This window comes from Hemicordylus capensis, chromosome 9 (genome assembly GCF_027244095.1).
Source record: "Hemicordylus capensis ecotype Gifberg chromosome 9, rHemCap1.1.pri, whole genome shotgun sequence".
NCBI classification, from domain to species: Eukaryota; Metazoa; Chordata; class Lepidosauria; order Squamata; family Cordylidae; genus Hemicordylus; species Hemicordylus capensis.
In genome coordinates this window covers 1,367,942-1,390,289 of record NC_069665.1, presented here as the reverse complement: position 1 = coordinate 1,390,289, position 22,348 = coordinate 1,367,942, and the positions used below count along the sequence as shown (strand labels likewise).

At 55.2% G+C, this 22,348-nt stretch overlaps 1 protein-coding gene across 3 annotated transcripts in view; it reads left to right on the top strand.

Annotated features, from left to right (window-relative positions):
- The first annotated feature begins 12,033 nt into the window (after positions 1-12,033).
- The window catches only part of NDRG4 (NDRG family member 4), a 58,266-nt gene continuing 47,951 nt past the window's right edge, over positions 12,034-22,348 (top strand). The window contains exon 1 of one of the 3 annotated variants that reach the window (XM_053271008.1): positions 12,034-12,258. Coding sequence is in view for 2 of the 3 variants with exons in the window: in XM_053271005.1 (XP_053126980.1) it covers positions 12,795-12,831 (37 nt within the window). In the remaining variant the exon portion in view is untranslated. Of the gene's footprint in view, positions 12,259-12,642; positions 12,832-22,348 lie in introns of those variants that run through there. The other 2 variants (XM_053271005.1, XM_053271004.1) reach the window with 2 other exon arrangements.

Here is a 22,348-nt window from a genome sequence, read left to right as displayed (position 1 = left end):
ACCCCAAAGCTTGCTTGTGCACGTTCAACCAGGATTTTAGCACAGCAAGGAGGATTTTGTGAGTTTGAGTCAGTGACTGCTTTGTTTTCTCTTGTCACTCGTCTGTAAATGGCTCTCTTGGACCTGCTCTGCCCCTGTTCCCAGATGGCTGCAGAAAGGACGTAAACAAAACACCTTCTTTGCAATTTCAGGTAGTCTAAAGTTTAGGCACACAGTAAACTTGGGAAGATGTTGCTAGTGGAAAGGAGGAGCTCCTTGCAGATGCCTCCCAACCTATTTCTTCACCTTTGCTGGGAGTCAAAAGGGAAATGGGCTCTTTGGTGCAGGATTCCCACCCGGCTCTTTCTTGGCTGTATGTCTATGAACCGGCCTTCCCCTGAGTCGGACTCTTAGTCCAGCTGCCTCAGCACTGTCTGCCCTGCCTGGCCACAGATCTCCTCCAACATTTCAGACGAGGGTCCCAGCCCTGCTGGGAGATGCTGCCAGGGGTTAGACTCGGGGCTCTGCCATGGAGCTTTGGCCCTGCTGCTTACCTTTCCTCAGCCAAGTGCCACCGTGAACGGTCCCTACCCAATCATGGTGCTTCGTTGTGGGAGGTTTGGGCCATTCCCGTCTGCTCTCTGCGGCTAGCTTGGCTTGGAGAGGCCCCTCCTGGCCTCCATGCCGTGCGGCTGTTTCCAGGCAGGGGCACACTCCCGGCCAGCAGCGGCCAGGCTCTCCTGCAGGCCCCGCCTGCCCCCTTCCCCATCACACCGCTGTTGTTTGACTTTGGCCCTTGCATCCCAAGGAGAGCCGGAGGGCTGGGGCAGGAGGAGCTGCTGGCCTGGCACCTCTCGTTGTGGCACGGAGAGCCCTGGGAGGCGATTAAGCCCAGCGTGTTAATTGGCAGCGACAGCTCATTTTGTTATCTCGCATGTCCTTATTGACAGGGTGCATGTGACTGGAGGCAAAGTGAAGGTCAGAGGCAGCCCAGCAGGGCCCCTGTCCTCCCCACCCGCCCTGGTGTCCCTGCCCTGGCAGCCTCTGCTTGCTTGAGGATGCGCTGCAGGATGCGCTCACCAACCTCCCTGGTGAGCCCCTCCCATCGGCTCCTTGCCCTTTCTGGATAGGGCGTGCCATGCATGGCAGAACCTGCAGAGTCCAGAGGCTTCCACTGTTGTCTTGGGTTCTTTGGGTTGCAGAGAAAATGCCAAGGACCCAGCCAAGAACTTGGGGGTGGGGAGAGCTTCTAGTGGCCACAGTGGGGGTCACATTCATTCAGCACAGGGCCTGCTCCCTGTCTTCCTGCTCCCCCCCCCCGTGCTGGTGGTCATAGCTTTATACCTTGGCATGGACTCTGGACTTGCCTTTGCCGGAGCAACAGAAACGAGGGCAGGAGATGGGAGAAGGCAGAGGGGGAAGCCCTCTGCTCAGGCTAGAGTTGGCAGGGGAGCAGGAGGGCTCTTCTGAAGCAGCAGTGGGGCTGGGGGCATGTTATGGGAGCTGAGCTCTTGGGCATTTTACTTTTGGAAATCAGCTTTGAGGGGGGCTTTTAAAGAACGTACATCTTCAGTCTTTAGATGACTTCTAATGCAGCAGCATTCATTACAATAGCTTACCAAACTGGGCATGACTCTACATCTTCTTTTAATACAACCTATTAAACAGCGTCTGGGAATGTTATGGTGGGAAATCACATTACAATGTTAAAATGCAAATTTTTATTACTATTATTTGTTTGTTTTTTATACTGCCTTCCAAAAATGGCTCGGGCGGTTTACACAGAGAAATAATGAATAAGATGGATCCCTGTCCCCAAAGGGCTCACAATCTAAAAGAAATGTAAGATAGACATCAGCAACAGTCACTGGAGATACTGTGCTGGGGGTGGAGAGGGCCAGTTACTCTCCCCCTGCCAAATAAAGGGAATCACCATGTTAAAAGGTGCCTCTTTGCCAAATTAGCAGGGGTTGGATGAATTGGAACGTTTGCAGCTTCACTTGTATGTATGTATATACACACACACTCCCACTCCCTCTCCCTCTCTCCCTGCAGTTCATTTCAGCTGCAGCTGACTTGGATGTCCAGCTAAAGGCCTTTTCTGCAGTGAAGTCAACCTGTGAGGTCTTCTTGCCAGTCTGGAGATGGTGCAAGCAACGGCTGCTGCAGCAGTAGCATCCTCATGGTGACTCAGCCTCCCTTGAAAATTCATCCAAATGTAGTTTGGACTAAGAGACCATGAGTCAGTTTGAATCAACTGAGCAGTCTTTATAACAACACCACCCAGCTACATGCTTGGGCTCTATGTGGTGGGAAGCTGACATCCCTCAAGGATGCAGTTCTTTTCATCTGGATAGATCGGGGCAGTGGAACCCCGCTAATGGACCTTTCTCCCCATAGACCTAAGATCTCAGGCTTTAAATCAGGAGAGCCTATTGGTTAAATCAAATCCTCATCTAGAAGATTTGTTCATATACACTGAAGGGGTTGAATGGGTAACTAACCAGGAAAGTCATGGTGGATAGTAGAAAGGTTGACCCAGTATGCAGCAGCAGTGGGGAAAAGACAAATTCCATGCCATGGACCAGTAGGAAAGGAAATAAAATTGCTCATATTACAATGTTCTTACCCAAATCTATGGAGCTGCCACAGCTGTAATATTGCATGAAGTTCTGGTTGCTGCATCTCAAAAGGGATATTTAGATCTAAAAAAGGCACAGGAGAGGGCAGCCAAAATCAGGGGGCTGGAGAGGATAAAATAACTATGTCTGGGGCTATTAGAAATGCGGCTAAAGAGGCTGGTGGAGACATACAAATCTATGGTGCGGCCACATCTGGAGTACTGTGTACAGCGTTGGTCACCGTATCTTAAGGAGGATATTGTAGAACTGGAAAAGGTGCAGAAGAGGGCGACCAAGATGATCAGGGGCCTGGAGCACCTTCCTTAGGAGGCGAGGCTACAACACCTGGGACACTTTACCTTGGAAAAGAGGCGACTAAGAGGAGACATGATGGAGGTGTATAAAATTATGCATGGAGTGGAGAGGGTGGACAGGGAAATTCTTCTCCCTCTCTCACAACACTAGAACTAGGGGTCAACCCATGAAACTGAAGGTTAGGAAATTTAGGACCGACAAGAGGAAGTACTTTTTCACACAGCGCATAATTAATCTATGGAATTCCTTGCCATGGAATGTGGTGATGGCCAGCAGCCTGGATAGCTTTAAAAGGGGCTTAGACAGATTCATGGTGGACAGGTCTATCAACGGCTACTAGTCTGGTGGCTATAGTCCATCTCCAGCCTCAGAGGCACAATGCCTCTCAATACCAGTAACAGGGGAGCAGCAGCAGGAGAGAGGGCAAGCACACAGCTCTTGCCTGTGGGCTCCCCAGAGGCATCTGCTGGGCCACTGTGGGAAACAGGATGCTGGTCTAGATGGGCCTTATTGGGCCTGATCCAGCAGGGCTCTTCTTATGTTCTTATAACTGAGGCTGGTAAAACTATGCATGGTGTGAAGAAGGTGAATGAAATATTTGCCTCCCTTTTGCATGATGCTGGGACCTGGGTTCATCCAGTGAAGCTGATTGGCAGGCCAGATGACAATGGTGGTGGCTGCCACCATCGTGGTGAATATTTATATACTGCTTCTCAGCAAAAGTTCTCAAAGCAGTTTACACAGAAAAATAAATAAGATGGTTTCCTGACCCCAAAGGGCTCATTATCTAAAAAAGACCATAGGAAGCCCTTGTTCACGCTGTGCATAATTAGCCTATTGAATTCCCTGCCACAAGATGGGCAGCAGCAGCAGCCCATCCTTAGCCACCAACATAGATGGCTTTAAAAGGAGATTAGGCAAAGTCATGGAGAACAGGCTGCCTGCAGGGTGAGGCGCAGGATGTCTCTGGAACCCAGTTGCATGCCTTTCTCTCTGGCTTTAGGCCTCCCCGTGGCACCCGTTAGACCTGTGTGGGAAGCAAGATGCTGGAGAAAGGAGGTCTTGTGTCTGACCTGCCAGGGTTCCTTGCAGCAGAGTTGAAAACCTGGGGGCCATTTCCCCCGAAGGCAAGACAGATGCCCTCTAGGAGCCCTAGCACTTTGGAAGCAAATTCTGTCTGGCCCTGAGTTAAGGGCTCCCTTTCATTAAAAGCTACAGCTGAAAAACAGGCCGTGCTCAAGAATGGAGCAGGGCGCCCCCTCCCCGTGCCATTGACCTTCTCCTTGACCCCAGGGGGATTGATCCTGTTCCCTGGGGGGAGGATCTGCAACGATTTTGCCCTGTTTCTCACTAATGCACCGGAGTGGCCACCCCTGGGGAGAAGCTATTAACTCCTGCCTCTTTGGAACCCAGACTTGAGCTTGCACTGGGCATTCCAGGGGTCTCAGGGGGGCAAGCAGCAGGAGGTGTTACCGTTTGCATCTTCCTAGTTGGAGACTACGGAGGAGTGAGTGCTAGTGGCTGTGTCGGCTGTCTTCCTGGCATTTGGGGGGGAGGGGGGAGGCTCAAAGGTTTCAGGAACCCTCCCCACTGCAAAGTAGCAATTGGGGAGGGGGGTGTCTTTCTGTGGCAGCCGTGGGCCACATTATGAGTTCTTGGTCTGCAGCTAGGCAGCGTTCCTTCCGGGGCAGCCCATCGCTCTCCAGCGCAACCTGGCAAGGCGTCCGCTTGGGTTCTCCACCCCACATGCCCAGCCTTCCGATACCAAACTCACTGGGGACCTCTGCAGTGGCGAATGGAGCTACTGCTGCAGCCTTTTTGTCAGAAGAACAGCCCTGCTGGATCAGGCCCAAGGCCTGTCTAGTCCAGCCTCTACCTTCCCACAGGGGCCCACCACCGGATGCCTCCGGGAAGCCCAAATGCAGGAGGTGGAGGCCTCTCCTGAGCCTGCTCTTGCTCCCCCGGTGGGTGCTTGCCAGCACATTAGGCAGGTGGGTCTCTGAGCCTTTTTTCTTGAAAAGCCACCTGCTGCTCCAGCTTCCATCCCGCCCGCCCTCTGCTTTTTGAATGAGGAGAGGGTGGGATGCAGCAAGGAAGGAGAGCGGGGGTGGCAGCTGCTGCTGCCCCCCAACACACACCCCAGAAAGGGGAGGGGCTAACCTTCCCCCTGCCCGGGTTTCCAAGGGTCAAGAGTGGAAGCTCCTGACCTCACCTGTGCAAAGCCTTGCCAAGGCCTCTGCATCAGGAGGGTGGCTGCCACCAATCGCTCCTCCTTGCAAGGCACCCTGGCAAAGCCTTGCAAGGGTGGGAGCAGGAGCTGCCATTCTGACCCTTGCAGGCGGGCTGCTTGCTGGCAGCTGCTTCTCCTTGCCCAAGCAGCCCTCTTGGGAATGGTGGCCGCAGTGACGAGAAGAGGTGGCTAGCAAGCACCCTCCTCTCCTCAACTCCTGTCCCCTTTGAAAGTGCTTGGGGGCAGAGGAGGCAGCATTTCCCCTCTTGCCTCAGGTGCCCAGATACCTTGGGGTGCCTCAGAATGGGACAGACCTGGGAGGCAGGAGCCCTCTGGGAGTCTGGTGGGATCTGCTGCCTTGCTCGAGCGCTTGCTGTTTGCTTCCATCTGTGCTCTGCTTGGATGCTTGTCAATAAAGCAAAGACTGCAGAGACCTCATCAGTCTCCTGCGTTCCCTCTCCCAGGGGGAAACCAGACCCGGCAGTGCTTGTCCTTGGGACTTCTCATTGGCTGAGTCACACCCCCAGCACGTGCCTTGTAAAGACTGAGCAGCCATTTCTTGGGAGGGCTCCCCGGCTCATGGCACCACCTCCCAGGAAGACAGATGGCCAAGCAGCCCATGTCTCACTGCCCTCCTGCTCACAGGCACTGCCACGCCTTTCCTCAAAGACCTGCCTGGAGCAGCTGGCAGGCAATACGTCCGGTGCAACCCTGGGGCTATTTGTGGGAATGAGCCCCTGACTGTACCTGTGCCTTGTATTTCAAGGTGGCACACCTGGGAGGCCTCCCCTCCCGGCCCTGACCAGATCTGGACCTGCTTAGCTTCAGCAGTGTGACGGTGTCACTTGCCTTCAGACTCTGCCCTGGGACACGGCTGCAGTTTAGTACAGTAGGGTGTTGGGGAAGCACAGCGTCTCCTTTGTGGAAAGCCACTGAGTGGCACCCTCCCGTCCCGTCCCCCCCACAAGCTTCAGCCTGAGCTTTTAAGTGGCCTTTTTCTCTCTGCATGGTTCTACACAGTAAGTGTCGTACTGAATAGGGTAACTCAGGGGTGTAAACTTCATGGGGGTGGCGGGGCCCAAGCCCCCTCCAGATTTCCTGGGGGAGGCGATGCCCCCCGTTCAGCTGCCAGGTGGCATCGGCAAGCTCCCGTGCTCAAGTTCATCAGGCAGCTGAACAACACCGTCAGTCCTGTGTGGTCTTTGTAGCCGCTCAGCAGGTTCTTAGGAGGTGGCACAGCTGCCTCTCGGGGAAACTTTCGCTCTAGGATTCTCTGATTAGAAGTCGTAGAACCGGGAGAAAAGCTGGTGGTGCTCAGTGCATGCAGGTCTGCCTCTGCCCAGAGCGGCCCCATCCCCTAAGGGGAGTATCTTACAATGCTCACATGTAGTCTCCCATTCAAATGCAAACCAGGATGGGCCCTGCTGAGCAAAAGGGGAGAATTCATGCTTGCTACCACAAGACCTCTCCTGCCATGTGCCCCCCCTTCTGGGAAACTGGGAAGTCTAAGCCCCTGATGTAACCCCCCCTCCGCCATGTAAATGAATGTGGACCTCAGATGTCTGTCACAGTTACATGCTGCATGTCTCCAACTTGTGACCGATGGAGCACCACAAGCCCTGGAGAGGAACCGGCTGCAGGATCCTGCCTTCAGGAGAGAGCGCCTGAAGTCCGTGCTGATGGCCGTGCACGGTGCTGTCCTGCCAGTGGGAGCCTCCCTGGAGCACTCCGCCCCACTGCTTCCTCCCAGGCAATTTCCAATTGGGAGCAAACTCAGCTCCTGGAACTGGGTGGGGTGCTTGTCTTCCCGGAATAAACCTACGGGACACTTCAGCTGGGAGGCAGGGCGGGCAGAGGAAGCCAGCAGCAGCGGCAGCGGCACTTGGGTTTTGTGTCGCTGCGTAACCAAAGAGAAGTGCAGCTTCTTCCCTCCCTGTAGGGGCTTCATCCAGTCACAGGGAAAGGATGGGGCGTGGCAAGGAAGAGGAGCAGGGAGGCAGCTGATCCCTCCCTAGTCCCCGAACACACCAGAAAGGGGGAAGGGGCTCACTTGGCCGCCGCAACCACCACCCTCCCCCCCCCCGGCGGCTTGCAAGGATCGGAGTGGGAGCTCCAGATCTGACCCTTGCACAGCCTTCCCAAGGGCTCTGTGCAAGAGGGCAGCCGGCAGCAATCCTCGGTAGGAGGGCAGGACCCACCCAGAGGGGTCTGTAGTCCTACCGATGGTACCTAGTCTGCTCATTCTGACCTTGGGTCTAAGCAGCTCTCATGATGGCTCACATCTCCATCATCAAACGCAATGCAACTTCACTTGATCTCAGCCCAAAGGCAAAAACACATCCAAGGGATAAAAACCAGCAGAGCCAAGGAGGTCTTAAACTAAAGCCAGTTTCCGCAACCTGGCCTGGGCAAATAAAAAGCTCCACAGATGAGATGTGAGATTGGGTGCCAGGCAAGCCTTGCGGAGAAGGGCATTCTAGGCACAGGGCGCCATCGTGGAGACAGCCCTCTTCCAGCAGCAGCCCATCCTAAGGAGTGGGGCGGGGCGGGGGTCATCACCAAGCAAGGTGCAGCTGCCCCGGCAGGCCCGGATGTGCCTCTCTCCCCCATCCCACCCACTGGCCAAGGCAGGGTCGCTCAAAAGGATGGCTTGTGTCATCAACCTCACTATCAGCACTACCAGCGAGAAGCATTCTGGTTCTCCCTCAGGTCTGGAAGCGGAGCACCGCCTTTCTCTGAGGGGTAACAGCTCTCCGTTCTGAGCAAGAGGAACAGCTTCCTGCTCCTCTTCTTTCTGAAAGTGGGAGCTCACTCTCAGAGGTGCACCAAGGTGATTTTGGAGCCTGGACCTCAAGGCCTTTGGAGCCCCCCCCCGCAAATTAAGGATCATCATGCTTGGCTGGGTGGCCACACCACTCGGGACACACTAAAGAGGATTTGGGGGGCCCCAGGGGCTGTGGAGGCCCTGGACTTCAGCCCCAAAGCCCAGGGGTAAGAGCGCCTCTGCTCACTCTTGGGCCAAGACTGGCACATTAGGAACAGCTCTTCTGTGGCAACCACTTCCCCACAACTCAACTTGAAAACTCAAGATACAAAGTGAGGAAAACTAAGGCTCCAACAAGTTCACAGGGGCTGAAGGGCATGAAGGAGGTGGGCTATTCAGCAGCCAGCACCAATTCTGCCTGGCCACAACTTGGGAGGAGGAGGAGGAGGAGCCGCTGCGGAGTAGGTCACTTTTCCTCCCTGCGCGGATGTGCCTGCCCCTTGGCTCGCTGGCAGCAGGAGAAACAGGGCAGTTGCTGCCTGCTGGTGGTGCCAGCCGATGAACTTGCTGAATACATTTGCACGTCTCAAAATAGCTTCCTCAGCATCTTCCAGCTCCATTATTTTGACAGGCATTTATTTAAAATGCACTCACCAAAGTGACTTCATAAGGATGCCACGGGAATCAGCTCTACCACCAAGCAGATGAGTTTGAGGTGGACATCACAACAAAACCCTGCAGGACAGACATCTCACTCTAAAGACTTGTGAGCTCAGCCCTCTTAGGGCCGATCATGTAGGTTGGCAAAAACGTCCTTTGGTGGCGTCCCAGGCTATTGCACTGGAAAACATCCAATATCTTCCCAGGCTATTGCACAGGGAAATGTCCAATAGCTTCCCAGGCTATGGCACTGGCTTCTGTAGCCACAGGAGCCAGTCACACATATCACCTAACAGGAAGCCCACCATTTTCTAGCAGGACAAACCTGGTGGCTGCGGCTATTTGAGCCGCATAACTGTGATCCATGTGGATCTCACCACGAGGCGAATAAAAGGGAAATCAGGAAGAAAAGTGGTTGTGTCAGCCCAGCCCTAATGAGCTTATCTTTGGTTGGTTGAACTAAAAGCAATTTGGAAGACAAGTACCGTGGCTGGAATGAGAAGCACGTTGAACAGAAATGTGGTGAAATCCATCCTGCAGCACAGTGTGTGTGTGTTTCTCACACACACACACACACACACTTTTACTTAACCTGCAGAAAGCTCATGTCTTTGTGTGAGCTGATCCACGCTGTAATAATTTTGGTTTCGCTCAGGGCCAGTGGGCCTGGGAGACCCCCGTGCCAATCAGCTAGGAAACCCACTTGACGGCTGGGGTGCTAGGCAAAGCCCAACTTTGGCCCAAGACCTGGAAGCCCGTCCATTGTGCAGACAGGATGTATTTTTTCCCTGCAGGCCATGGTCTTCATGTCCCGCATGGCTTAGGCTGGGCCAGACAGAAGCAGCCCTCGCATGAGGGAAGGGGAGGCAGCATGGCAGAGAGAGAGGGCTGCCCCATGGGCCCCCAACCTTCTGAAAGTCTTCTTGTGCAAGCCCCTTGAAAGGACCTGGAGCTGCACAAGAGCGGGAACAAGCGGTCCTTCCCAGCCCTCTGAGTGCATGATTGGTCTAGACCAGCACTTTGAATTATACTCGGAAACAAAGTGTTCTGGCAAGATCCATTCAACCTTAATGTCTCCCACTTCACAGTCTTGCTTCTGTGTTCTGGGCCGGCAAAGATTTCTGAATGTGCGCTCTGTGGGGGGCAGGGGCAGCCCCACACAGAGTGCAAGGCAGTACTCTAACCTGAATGTTACAAGGGGATGAATAACAGAGGCGCGAGAACATGTTTCTCAAAGAAGGGCCACCAACTGGCGCAGAGATGGAAACTGATTGGCTAAAGGTGTTTTGTGCCCCAGGTGGCACCCAAGTTGTAGGCCTGACCTCTGGGGAAGCGCAGTCTCATCAGAACAAGCTGAACCCCAGTTCCTTGTTCAACCAGCCCCCACCCCCAGCACCTGGGTCTTAGACTGACCTTCAGTGCATTGGCTTCCAGTCTCCCAGGTCATAACCAACTCCAAACAGGCATGGCTTGACCTGGATTCAATGACAAGGAGAAACAGAATCAAGCACTGGCAGCACACTGGTGAGCATCACTCCAAATTCTGAAAAGCTCCCCTAGAGATGCCATGTATACATTAAATAGCATGGAGGACAAGATGGGAGCCTGCAGAATACCAGAACACAAAGGTTCTCAACCATGGGTTGAAGGTCATTGTGGCTAGGAATGATGGGAATTGTAGTCAACCAACATCTGGGGACCCAAGATTGGGAACCAGTGAGATGGCATACACACCAGGGGCAGACTATCAGTCTCCCAGCACAGACATATCAGGTAGGTATGGAGGCCTGTCCAGGAGAGGAAAGCTGGTCTGGTGGGAGCAAGCAGGACTGGTCCCCTTAGCTAAGCAGGGTCCATCCTGGTTGCATATGAATGGGAGACTAGAAGTGTGAGCACTGGAAGATCTTCCCCTCAAGGGATGGAGCTGCTGCTCTGGGAAGAGCAGAAGGTTCCGAGTTCCCTCCCTGGCAGCATCTCCCAGAGAGGGCTGAGAGACGAGATTCCTGCCTGCAACCTTGGAGAAGCTGCTGCCAGTCTGTGAAGACAATACTGAGCTAGATAGACCAATGGTCTGACTCAGTGTATGGCAGCTTCCTATGATCCTAAGTACCAGAGTGTGGTGGCCCCAACATCATCCCAGCTAGCCAGCGCATGAGAATGATGTGGTCGATGGTATAGAAAGCCACTGGGAGGCCCAGGAGAATAATCAGAGTCACACACTCTGTGTGTCTCTCCTGACAAAGGCCGACCAGCAGCTTCAGTTTCAAAACTGGGTTGGAAACCAGACTAAAATGGTTTCATCTGTGTCATCCAGAAATGTCTGGTGCTGAATGCCCAAAACTCACTCAAGCACCTTGTCCCCCAAGGTGATATTAGCTATCGAAGTCGTCCAGTCCAGGCAAGGCTTGATACAGCACCTGCCTGGCATGCAGAAGGTTTTGGATCTGTCTTTGGCAGCAACTCCAGGGAGGGAAAGACTCCCAGGGGGAAAGAGCTGCTGCCAGTCAGTGCCAACTGTGCTCAGCCAGACGGACCAATGGTCTGACTCTGAAGGCAGCTTCATCAGCTGGGGCCAGTCTTGGGTATTAAAGTGTTGTAGAAAAACCGACAAGGAGGCAAGCGCTGGGTGGACTCTCTGGCTTGTGGTTGGGTTAGGGTGTCTTGTTCTTCTGGAGGAAGGCTGTCTTGCAAAAGAGGGAAAGGGGCGCTGACCAGCAGCAGCTAGTGCTGAATGGAGGAGGCGCGGCCTGGACGCAAACCGCCCGGGGGCCGCGCATCCCTTCTGCAAGGACTCTTGTGCGGTACGCTCTCCGCTTTCTCGGGCGGAGTTCTGGTCCTCCAGAAGGGGACGGATACTACCCCCGGCCACTCTGGCGAAAGCAGGCGAGGCCTTGAGGAAGCCCAGCCGCGCGGGCACTCGCACGGGCCAGGCTGGGCCCCCGCCCCGCCCTCCACTCTTGCTCCTCAGCCTTGGATCTGCCGGGGCGCGCGAGGCGGCCTACAGCAGTCTCGCTCTCCTCCTGGAGCGGCGGCGGGAGCTCCGTGGCGGCAGCAGGGCCTGTTTCTCTTGGCGCAGGCGGGGGGGGGAGGTGGGAGAGAGCCGCCGAGACCACCGGGGTGGGGGGTGGGGAAGCAGGGCGCTGCTCCGGCCGGCCGGCCGGCCACTTCGCACGTGCCCAGCGGCCAGGCGGGCGGGCTGGCTGGCTGGCGTCTGCCTCGGTGCCGGGCGCAGCGCCTGAGGCGGTGGCAGCCGCAGCAGCTGGCGGCTCATCCGGCTCCCAAGCGTGGCGCGCAGGCACAGGCAGCAGCAGCCGGGCGAGGCGAGGCGAGGCTCGGTCCCGCGCCGTCGCCGAGGGAGCGTCCCTGGCAACCACCGGCGCCGAGGGCGGGCGAGGAGCGAGCGACCCCCTCCCTCGCTCCCGCTCCGCCGCAGCCGTCCTGACGCAGCAGCGGCGGCGGCGGCGGCGGCGGCGGCGCCTCCCCATTTAAGCCGGGCGGCCTCCTGGCCCAGCGCAGCCTCCGCTCCCACCTCGCCGCGGCCGGTGCCAGACAGGCGCGCGCGCAGCCCTTTGCGCTCCCGCGGCGGGAGGCGGCGGCGGACGACGACGAGAGCCCCTCCTTGGCAGCCTGGCTGGGGGCTGCGCAGCGCGGCGGAGGAGCCGGAGACCCCTCCCGGGGCGCATCCGCAGGTGAGTCGGCTCGGCAGCGCTCGGCGCCCCGCGCAGCCTCCTCCCCTCCTCCTCGTCTTCTTTCCCGGCAAGCCTGGGGGGGGGCGCTGCTCGCCCCCCCCCCATGCCCCTCTTCGCCGGGGGAGGAGGCAGGGAGGCGCCCCGTCTCCCTGCCTGTGCTTGGCGCGGGGCGGCGGCCGCCTCCTCCTCTCCCCGCGGAGACGCCGGCTGCCTCCCCTGGCGGGGCTCGGCCAACCGACGGGCTGCAAGGCGCCTCATCTCCTTCAGCGCCCCCCCCCGCCCCCGCGCGCTGCTTCTTCTTCCTCCTCCTGTGCTGGAGAGATGCCGCCGCCTGCTGCTGCTGCTGCTGCTGCTGTCGGCGCCGCCCGCCCGCCCGCCTCCCCCTGCGCATTGGCCCGCCGCCGCCGCCGCCTGGCTCTGTAGCTGCTGGCTGGCTCCTGGCGCGCGCTCTCCTCCGCCGCTGCTGCCTCTCTCGCGCCTGCCGCCGGCCGCTGCTTCTTCTCGCGGCTGGGAAGCCAGCCGCCGCCGCCGCCGCCATGAAGGGTTGGGGCCATAAGCTGGAACTGCTGACAGGTAACCCTCTCGTCTCGCCCCCCTCCGCCCGCTGGCCCGCAGACTGGCCCGGGGTGTGTGTGTGTGTTTCTCCCTGCGCGCGCGCGCGGGGGGGGGCGTTTCGCCTCTCCCTCTCGAAAGCCACCGAAGCCCCTTCGTTCGGGATCCGATGGGCGCGCCAAGAGGGCCCTCCCACTCCCCGCAGCCGCCGCTGGCCAAGGTGGCAAGTGCCTGCGACCGGATCTCTCCCGGACTGGGCGCTGCCTGGACGACGAGGAGCACGGTGAGGGTGCCCGGCTGCAGTCCAGCCTGAGGCGACGCAGGAGGTGCCGCCGCCGCCGCCCGAGGGATTCCTCCCGGCCGCTCCCTCGGCCTGCCCACCCCCACCGCGCCCTCCTCGTCTTCTCCGATATCTCGCCAGCCTTGGTCTGATCTTGGGGAGCTGGGGTGTGCCCGGAGGCCTCCTCGCTCTCAGCTCAGCAGCCCGTGCAGCCTGCGAGGAGGACCCCGGGCGGGCAGGCTCAGCCTCTGGGCAGACCCGCTGGCCGGGTGATGCTGCTGCGGAAGATGAGAAGCTGGAGGGAGGAGGGGAGGGCTGGGGGCCTCTGCCCCCCCCCCGCTCTCTGTGGACTGCAGCCTCCATGGGGCCCCCCTCCACTTCCCGCTGTGTCTCTTCTCTCGCGGGGAGGGCCACACAAGCAACTGGGTGGTGGAGCTTGGATCCCAACACCTTCTCTGGCCTGCCTGGGGTCTGGGGAAGAGGGAGACCCCGGAGAGTTGTTGCCCTTGCTGCCATGTGAAGACGCCAGACTCTTGCTCCCTGCCTGGGCATTCCCAGCAGCCCACTTGCCTTCTAGAAGGCTCAGCAGCTGCCTCCCTGCTTGGGGGATGGGGGGGGGCTTGGAATGGGAGGCCAAGACTTGCTTCCGATCTGATACAGACACCCCCGGGGTGGGCGCTCGGCCTGCAGGGAGATGCCTGGCCATTCGAAGCCTTGATGGGACCATTCCAGGTTCTACCGCCAGTTTCAAGACAGCCAGGCGTTGCGACTATCATCAGCCGCTGAATGTCCTCCAGCCTTCTGCTTGGCGACCCTTTCTGTCAAGGAGAGGCCAAGTCCCAGGAGACCTCGGTCCCCAAATGCTGCAGCATCTTTCATGGCCTGCACCTCCAGCAGAACCGAAAGGCTTCAAAGACCTATGAGCAGACTGAGCCGATACTGGTAGAGATAGACATGAACACAGAATGCTAAGGTTCACGTGACATTTCTCTAGGAAGGTTAAGGTGGTGTCGTTGGGCCATGGCGTTCCTGAAATGAACAATGTTTTTGAAGGGGCAGGGGAGGTGAACGGGTAATTTGGATGGATTAGTATTTTAAAGATGCAAACACAAAGATCATTAATTTGGGACATTAGCAGTGCAAGCCTATGCATATTTACTCAGAAGTAGGTCCCCTTGTGACTAATTGGACTTACTCCCAGGTAAGTGTGCCCAGGCCTTAGTCTGCAGCGTATTTGGAAACTATAATGAATGCCTTACTGCATGAATGGCACAGAATTCTTGGCAGTGTTTGGTGTGTGGCAACACCCTTCCAACAGTGAGATTATCTTGAAAACTTGCTGTTTTTTACTTATTTATTTGTCCTCTTTTTCATGCTCTACAAAACCCCTAGCAGTCTTACATTCATATTTCTGTGCTTGTTGGTTACGGAGAGGCTAGAGCCAGAAGGTTTGAGCTGAGGCTTCCTGAAGTGGTGTGCCTGATTCCCCCAGCTATGGAGACCAGAGTACCACAGACGTGGGGTGGGTTGCATTGTTTCTCTTCCTCTATGTGTGTGTTTCCCAGGAAATAAATCTAGTTTTCTTGTGTCCTATACCCTATGTGTTTTCCTCAGTGGCAGGGGTTGTCAGCTTTGGGTCTCCAGATGTTGTTGGACTACAACTCCCATCATTCCCAGCTACAGTTGCCTGAAGGCTGGGGGGATAATGGGAGTTGTAGTCCAGCAACATTGGGGGACCCAAGGTTGAGAACACCTGCTCTGTGAGAGTCATTCCAGAGCAGCCCTGTGGAAGAAAAGTGTCGTGTCTGAAGCAGTCCCTGCACAACAGAGAGGCACCGGCTACACAGCGATGGCTGGAAGAGAGTGGCGTCTTCAGTGGGTTCTGGCTGAGCAAGCAAGCTGTCGCGGGGATGGTGATGCTAAGTTCACATTGCACAGAAGTGGGTGGACTCAACCTTTTCAAGAAGTCAAGCAGACCAGAATCTGAGATCTCTGGTCTAGTTGACAGTGCTTTCAGCCTCCCACTCTTGAAGAGGAGTCGCCCATCTGGGGCTCTGAGCATTTTGGCTCATGAGCTGTTGATGAAGCGGATCATGATTTGAGCGACGGTGGTAGAGGACTCAGCCTGACCAAGCACAGCATAGACCCCCCTTGCAGACCTGTGAGGTGAGGGCAGTGGAGAAACCCTCGTCTTCTGCCCCTGTTGCGTAGGCTGGACTGCATTCAGTAGGGTTCTTCGGGTCGCGAGGGGGGTCTTTTGGCACTGAAGGGTTTGCTGCCGTGACCCTTTTGACTTGATTCTTGTCTGATAAGATTGCTCAACTCTGCTCTAGCTTGGATGCCCCAGTCCAAATAAAGTCTAACCCAGCACCGTCAAAGACATGTTGCAGTTGCTTAGATGCCCTTGATGATGTCTACAGGGTTCTTGGGGTTAAGATAGCGACTGTGCGTAGTTTGGGTCCCTGTCTCTCATGCTTGGTGAAAAACAGCTGAAGTAATCTTGTGAGCTACAGAGGAAATGCCATCGATGGTGTGTGTGTGTGTGTGTGTGTGTGTGTGTGTGTGTTTGTCTTTTCTTAAAGAAGTTCTATGTAAAAGAGGATTTCTTCTTCTTTGTTCTGTTTGTAATCTCTCTTGAGAAAGATGGTAGTGGGCAATCCTGCATGACATTTCCTATCTTAACCCATTCCTTTCTAGCTTCCAGCCTGGAATATGGGATAGAGACAGCTTTGATTGCCCTTAAGGATGGTTGTCATTGGATTTGGCAGGGCAATGCAGCTCCATTGATCTTGATGGTAGCTTTTGATCCTGTGGGTCACACCATTCTCTTTCAACAGGGGTTCTCAGCCTTGGGGACCCAGATGCATTGAACCCTTTGGTCATTGTGGCTGCGGATGATGGGAGCTGTAGTCCCACAGTATTTGTGTCCCCAAGGCTGAGAACCTGTTTTACAACATCTCCAGTGTGTTGAGTTTCAGGGTAGGCTTTTCTCTTGGTTTGATTTCTTCTTGTCTGTGCGGTTGTTGGTGATGCTGCCTTGGCTCCAGATGTGGATTTCCCTGTCCACACAGGTCCAGCATCTAGGAGAGTTGTTCGGCCAACTCTTCTTCTGGATAAGCAGGTGCTGCAGTGCTGAAGGGTGCTTGTTAGACAGGCCTCACCCTTCCCTGGATAGCGAAGATCTTGCAGTGAGGCTCCAAGCTGCTGTCGCCTCCTGCCTGGGCTCTTGTCATGTGCCTGTGTGGGGCTGTCCTTGAAGATGACTCTGAAGCTTCAGCTAGTGCAAAATGCAGCTGTGCCTTGATGGATGGGCATCTAAGGATGTGGTCGCATCACCTGCAGCCTCGATGATATCTGTTCCACTGACTGCCAGGAGGCTTCCAGGTCATGGTGCTTCTGTTGACCTTTGAAGCCTGGTCCCCCTGTGTCTCAAAGAGTGCCTCTCCCTATAGGAGCCCCTTGATCAAGCTTTGCTTCACGCTCCAGCTCTGTGGGAGGGGAGGGGTCTCCCAGCCAGTGGCGGCAAAGCCTTCTCTCTCTCTCTCTTTATTTATTTTATTTGGCAAGTTTCTATACCTCCCCTTGTGCAAATCTCTGGGCGGTTCACAACCTAAAAACACAACCATTAAAACATTTACATACTTAAAATAATTCGAAAGAGAGATAAGAACTCTAAAACCTTCAACTTTAAAGCTACAAATTAAAGGCCTGTTGCCCTGAGGCTGCAGGATGACCATCCTACCGAGGTGGGCCCTCCTTGCTGGCTTTTAGGGGAGGCTGTAAAGGGCATCGTTCTCTGCCTGGCCTCTGGTTCTGCTGGCTCCTCTTTCTTGGATTTGTTTTAGAAGACACCTTGCCATCTTTGAGTTTAAAGCTGCTTTAATTGTCATCCTTGCAAACTGCCTCGAGCCTTGGAAAGCCAACACGGATGTGATGGAAACAATCCAGAAACACAGGAAAAGGGGGGGGTGCCAAGCAGTGTTCCCTCTAACGGGAATTCCCAGACGTTGTTGACTACAACTCCCAGAATCCCCAGCTGCAAAGGCCACTGCAGCCAGTTGTAGTGAACAACATCTGGGAATCCCCGTAAGAGGGAAGAGTGGAGCCAAGCAGCCCCCTCAGTGGGAGCCGTCCCAGGCTGGCCGTGCAACTGAAGTGGGGATGTAGCCAGGCTCTCGTTCGCCATCACCTCAGCCTCCAAGGTGCTCTTGCCCGGCCAGTTAAAGTCCCGTTTTGGCTGGCCTCACAGATGCATTTTTAACATAGGTGTATAGATATATTGGCTGTTCTTCTGGCTGCATGGTGCTGGAGACGCCTTGCTGCTCCTGGTGAGTTCTGCTTTTTGATAATATGCCCCCGAGGGCAGAGCCTGTAGGGCCCTGTGCTTGGCACCGGCATCTCCAGCCGTGGCGCCTCTGAGCACCACCCAGACTGACTGAGTGCCACCCAGGACTGGACTAGATGTGCCGCCACATGCAAAGTGGTACCCGAGGGCCACCTTTTCTGCGCTCTGCTTTGGCCTCCTGCCTTTTGACTTTGTTTCTTTCCGCTGAGCGGTCCAGTCTTGGCATTGTGGCCCATATTCTAGAGTTCTGCATTTCCTCCCTCATCATCTTCTCTCACCCCGTTTTCTGTCTCTGTTTGAATTTATGAACATAGGAAGCTGCCTTCTGTTGAGTCTGACCCTTGGTCTCTTTAGCTTGGTATTGCCTACACTGACTGGCAGCGGCTCTCCCAGGTTTCACGCAGGAAACTCTCCCAGCCCTGCCCGGAGATGCTGCCAGGGGTTGAACCTGGGAGCTGTGCATGCAAGGCAGATGCTCTTCCGCTGAGCTACGGCCCCACACCCTAAGGGGAATATCTTTCAGCAGACAGTGCTCACTTGTAGTCACCCATCCAAATGCAAACCAGGGCAGACCCTGCTTGGCAAAGGGGACAGTTCATGCTGGTCACCACAAGACTGGCTCTCTAGCCTCGAGTCCACTGTGCACCCTGGCGCCCAAGTCACAGATGGAGTCAGACACCCAGAAATTCAGGAGAATCCTTTAAAACTTCCAGAGCTCAGTTCTCTTTTAATATCTGACAGGGTGATGCTCCTACCTGTGACATAATTTCAGAGCATTGCTAGATTGTCCAGCCTAGGAGCAGAGTCACCGGACAGGCTCCTCCAGCATGAAGAGCTGCGGAGAAGGGAGAAGTTTGGCAGCTGCAGCTTTGTTTTGTTTATTCATTCATTCATTGTTAAATGTATATACCGCCTTTCATTAAAAACAATCCCAAGGTGGTTGACAAAAGTTAAAAACATACAATAGAAATGAACAATTAAAAACATCCAGCTAAAATATGAAACAAATCTGATTTAAAATATATAAAATGCAGACATTAAAATCTATACATGGATAAAACACACAGAAGCAGCTTCTTCTCTTAGTTCCCCAATTCTTTCTTCCCTACCCCTGGTTGGCAAAGGAGGCCATATCAAAATATGTAGACCAGGCAGATTATAGAAGTGGGATTCATGGAACAGCAGGAGGAGGCGTTTTCCTGTTCTGCTCCCCCCAACACACACAACAAATGGGGATGAGAAGATGCTTTTTGTCTTTAGAGAGGAGGAGGGTTTTGCCCTGGGCCTTGGAAGAAGAGAGGGATGTGCTACCACGTATTATTCCTCACTGATATCCCACCCTCCCTCCAAGAAGTCCAGGGAAGCATACGACAACCCTGTGAGGTTGGTTAGGGAGAGAGCCACCCAGGGAGTTTCATATTTGAATGAGGATTTGAACCCGAGTCTTCCCTGTCCTAGTCCAACACTCTAAGCGCTGTACCACACAGGATCACTTTCTGAAAGAGAGACCAGGCACCAGGGTGAATGGGCCAAGTCTTTTAGGAGAGGAGCGGTTCAAGAACCAAATGCTGCCTGTAAACAACCACTTTTCACCATTGTTGTATGTATGTGGCTGGTGAATGTCCGGAATTTGACGAATAGTCTCTTCTTTTCAGGCTTTTCCTTCAGAATCCTCTAAAGTAATCGTAGATCTGTTAAGTATTTATTCCAGTGAGTCAGTTCTAGGAGACGTGTGCATTGAGCTGAAGGCCCTTGTGGCAGGGGTTGATGGTAGTTGTAGTCCAACAATGTCTGGGAACCTGAGGCTGGGAATTCCTGACCCAGAGCAATGTAGGAAGAATGGAGAGACCCTTGAGGTGCTGGACGACCTTCTGGCCTTGAGCGTTGCTGGTCAATACGGGAGAGTCTGGACACTTCCATCTCCCTGTCCTCTTCTGCATCCAGGGCCGGCTCCTTCTCTGCCTTGAGGGGCCCCCTTGCCTCGCCCATTTCCCCCTCGTCTTTCCTGGTGTTTCCTCCTGGTTCCCACAGGCAGCTCCTCTGACTCTAGGCCTCCTCTCCAGCAACCTGGCCCCTCCTCTTCTGCTGCCCTTCCTGTCTGGGGCACCTGCGTGGTTCTACTTCTTCTTTTCGCCGCTTCCAGTCCGCCTTGTCTACGAAGCCCCTGACTAAACCTCAGTCTTCGTCCTCAGCCACGACAAAGCCCAAGAAAGGCCTGGACCGTTTTCCTGTGGACTTAGGAGCCAGCCCAGACTTTTAGGACCCAGACAGTGGCGTGGGATGGGTAAATGGGCTCCCCTTTGCAAGTAGCACTCTCAGAACAGAAACAGAGCTGCTTGGGACAAATGTTTCATTCAATAGCTCTGTCTCTGGATATCCTAGTCCAGGCACCATGGATATATTTCTGGGTGCTGTGACTCCCTGGCACCTGGGATTGGTCAAGCCCTGGTCTAAGGAGGTGTGCTTGCTCACGTTCATTCCAGGTGACTCTGGCCTCCTGTTCCACCGCTTTCTCTCTCTGTTGTCAAATCCAGATTTTAAGTTCTTTGGGGCAGGGGCCTGACTTTCCCCACTCCACCCCTCTTGGCTTAGCCTCATTAAGCTTCATGCACATTATAATGAAAAGAGTAAATACCAGCATGCTATGCAGTTTTCCACTGGCCTCCTGAACATCTTAAGAATATCAGTTTCCCTAAAATTGGGAAGTGTGTGTACTTTAAGTGTACCACGGCCCTATTGCCAGAGCTAGTTGTGTGGTTCTCTGGATTGTGGCCTGTATGTACTCTATAAATGCTTGTGAGCTCTAGGGACTACGACCCCTCCCTACACACACACACACACACACACACACACACACACACACACACACACACACCCCTAATCAAGGCCCATGTCCCTGGAATATCATGCAGGGCACCTGGTGGTTGCCCCAAGTCCTAGCCTGACTGCTGCAAACGTTGCTGCCCAGAAGACCCCTTGAAAGGTGCTTCCTTGCTCAGTTAGCAGGAGACTGGAAATTGAAGCATTTCTAGGCAGGCTGCGGACATCACAGAGCAAAATCGTCCTGCCCCTTGAAATCCGGTGGTCCAGGAGCTCATTCCAGCCATGTGGATGGGCCATGCGGAGCCCTGGAGCTTCAGCCTTTAGCCAAGCAACTCCTCCTCCTCAGCTGGTGCCTGGCCACGCCCATGTACCTCCCACCCTTTAAGGAGAAGAGGCTTGCTGCTTTTCAAAGATGCAAGCTGGGGTGTTCAGCATGCTGACCTCTTGAGCCCAAAGCCCACCCGTGTGTGGGTGCAGTGATCCCTGGGGGCACCCAGCCCTGCCCATGCCCTGGAGGTGCCACTTGCGTGATCAGCCAGGCAGAGGCACTGCCTGGGGACACAGGCCGCCAAGGCAGAGCTCTTGTCGCTCCTGCATGGCAGCTGGCAAAAATGCCTCTTCATCATGGGCTGCTCAAAAGAGAGGCAGTTTTTATGGCCTTTTGCCTTCAGCTGCAAGATAAATCCTCTCCCTGCCTGAAGTGCAGCGAATCTCTGCTCTGAGCGCCTTCCTTGGCCAAGGCTTCCCAATGCAGCAAAACTGAGCATGACTGCCAGAGGCCTCCCGCTTTTGGTGCCGGCACCAGTGTTGTGCAGGGAGAGGAGAGCTGGTCCGGTGGCAGCCAGCAGGACTGGTCCCCTGAGCTAAGCAGGGTCCACCCTGGTTGCATGTGAATGGGAGACTAGAAATGTGAGCACTGGAAGATCTTCCCCTCAGGGGATGGAGCCGCTCTGGGAAGAGCAGAAGAAGGTTCCAAGTTCCCTCCCTGGCAGCATTTCCAACGAGATAGGGCTGGGAGAGAGACTCCTGCCTGCAACCTTGGAGAAGCCGCTGCCAGTCTGGGTAGACAATCCTGAGCGAGATGGACCAAGGGTCTGACTTGGTATATGGCAGCTTCCTGTGTTCCTAAGGGCCTGCAGAAATATGCAGGGCTCTGGGGCACAAGGAAGAGGCACATTGCCAAGAACATCTCCTGCACAGCCCCTTTGAGCCTGCAATCCCGTGGGCTATGGCACACCCATCTTCCTGTGCAGCTCGGTATTGGCGCCAGCACTGACTGGCAGCAGCTTCTCCAAGGATGCAGGCTGGAGTCTCTCCCAGCCCTCTTTGGAGATGCCGCCAGGGAGCAAACCTGGGACCTTCTGCATGCATGCATGCAAAGCAGATGCTCTTCCACCAAGGTATGGCCCCATCTCCCAGGGGAATATCTTACAGTGCTCACATGTAGTTCCTCAAACAAATGCAAGGCAAGGTGGACCCTGCCTAGCCAAGGAGACCATTCATGCTCGCTGCCACAAGACCAGTTCTCCTTGGATTATGAATGTTAAAGGGTTTGGCTGTGGGAATAATCAGGGTTGTCATCTAGCTGCTTGCTTCAGGCTGATGGGCAGACCTGTCCTGCGATGCTGCCTTTATTTTGGAGCCCGTTGCAGCCCCTGGCTACCATCTCTTGGGTGTAGGGCTCTGCCAACAGAACTGCCCCAAAGCCTGCCTAGATGTCCTGCCAGCCAGTTCTCCCCATTATCCTTGGGCTGGGGTCTGCAGGGCTGTAGAGAGCCTTGGCAGGAACCCAGGCAGAGGAGCAGGACCATGGACAGCGCACGGTGGCTAGGTTTAGACTGGATGCAGGCACCCAAGAGCGGCAAGCTAGGATATTGCTCCAGCAGTGACTGGACCAACTGAGGGCTTAAATAGTCCTGCTGCCATTTGGGTGGCTTCTAGCTCCACCTCTTCTGAAGAAACTGTTGGTGCTTAAAGGAGACATGCTCTGTTTCTCTGGTATTGGCTCTGATGGAGCAAAGAGCTTCCTGCTGTCCCCGGAGATGCTGTGGTCGCAGGGAGGGGTCCTCTTGCATTGCCAAGGGTTTGGA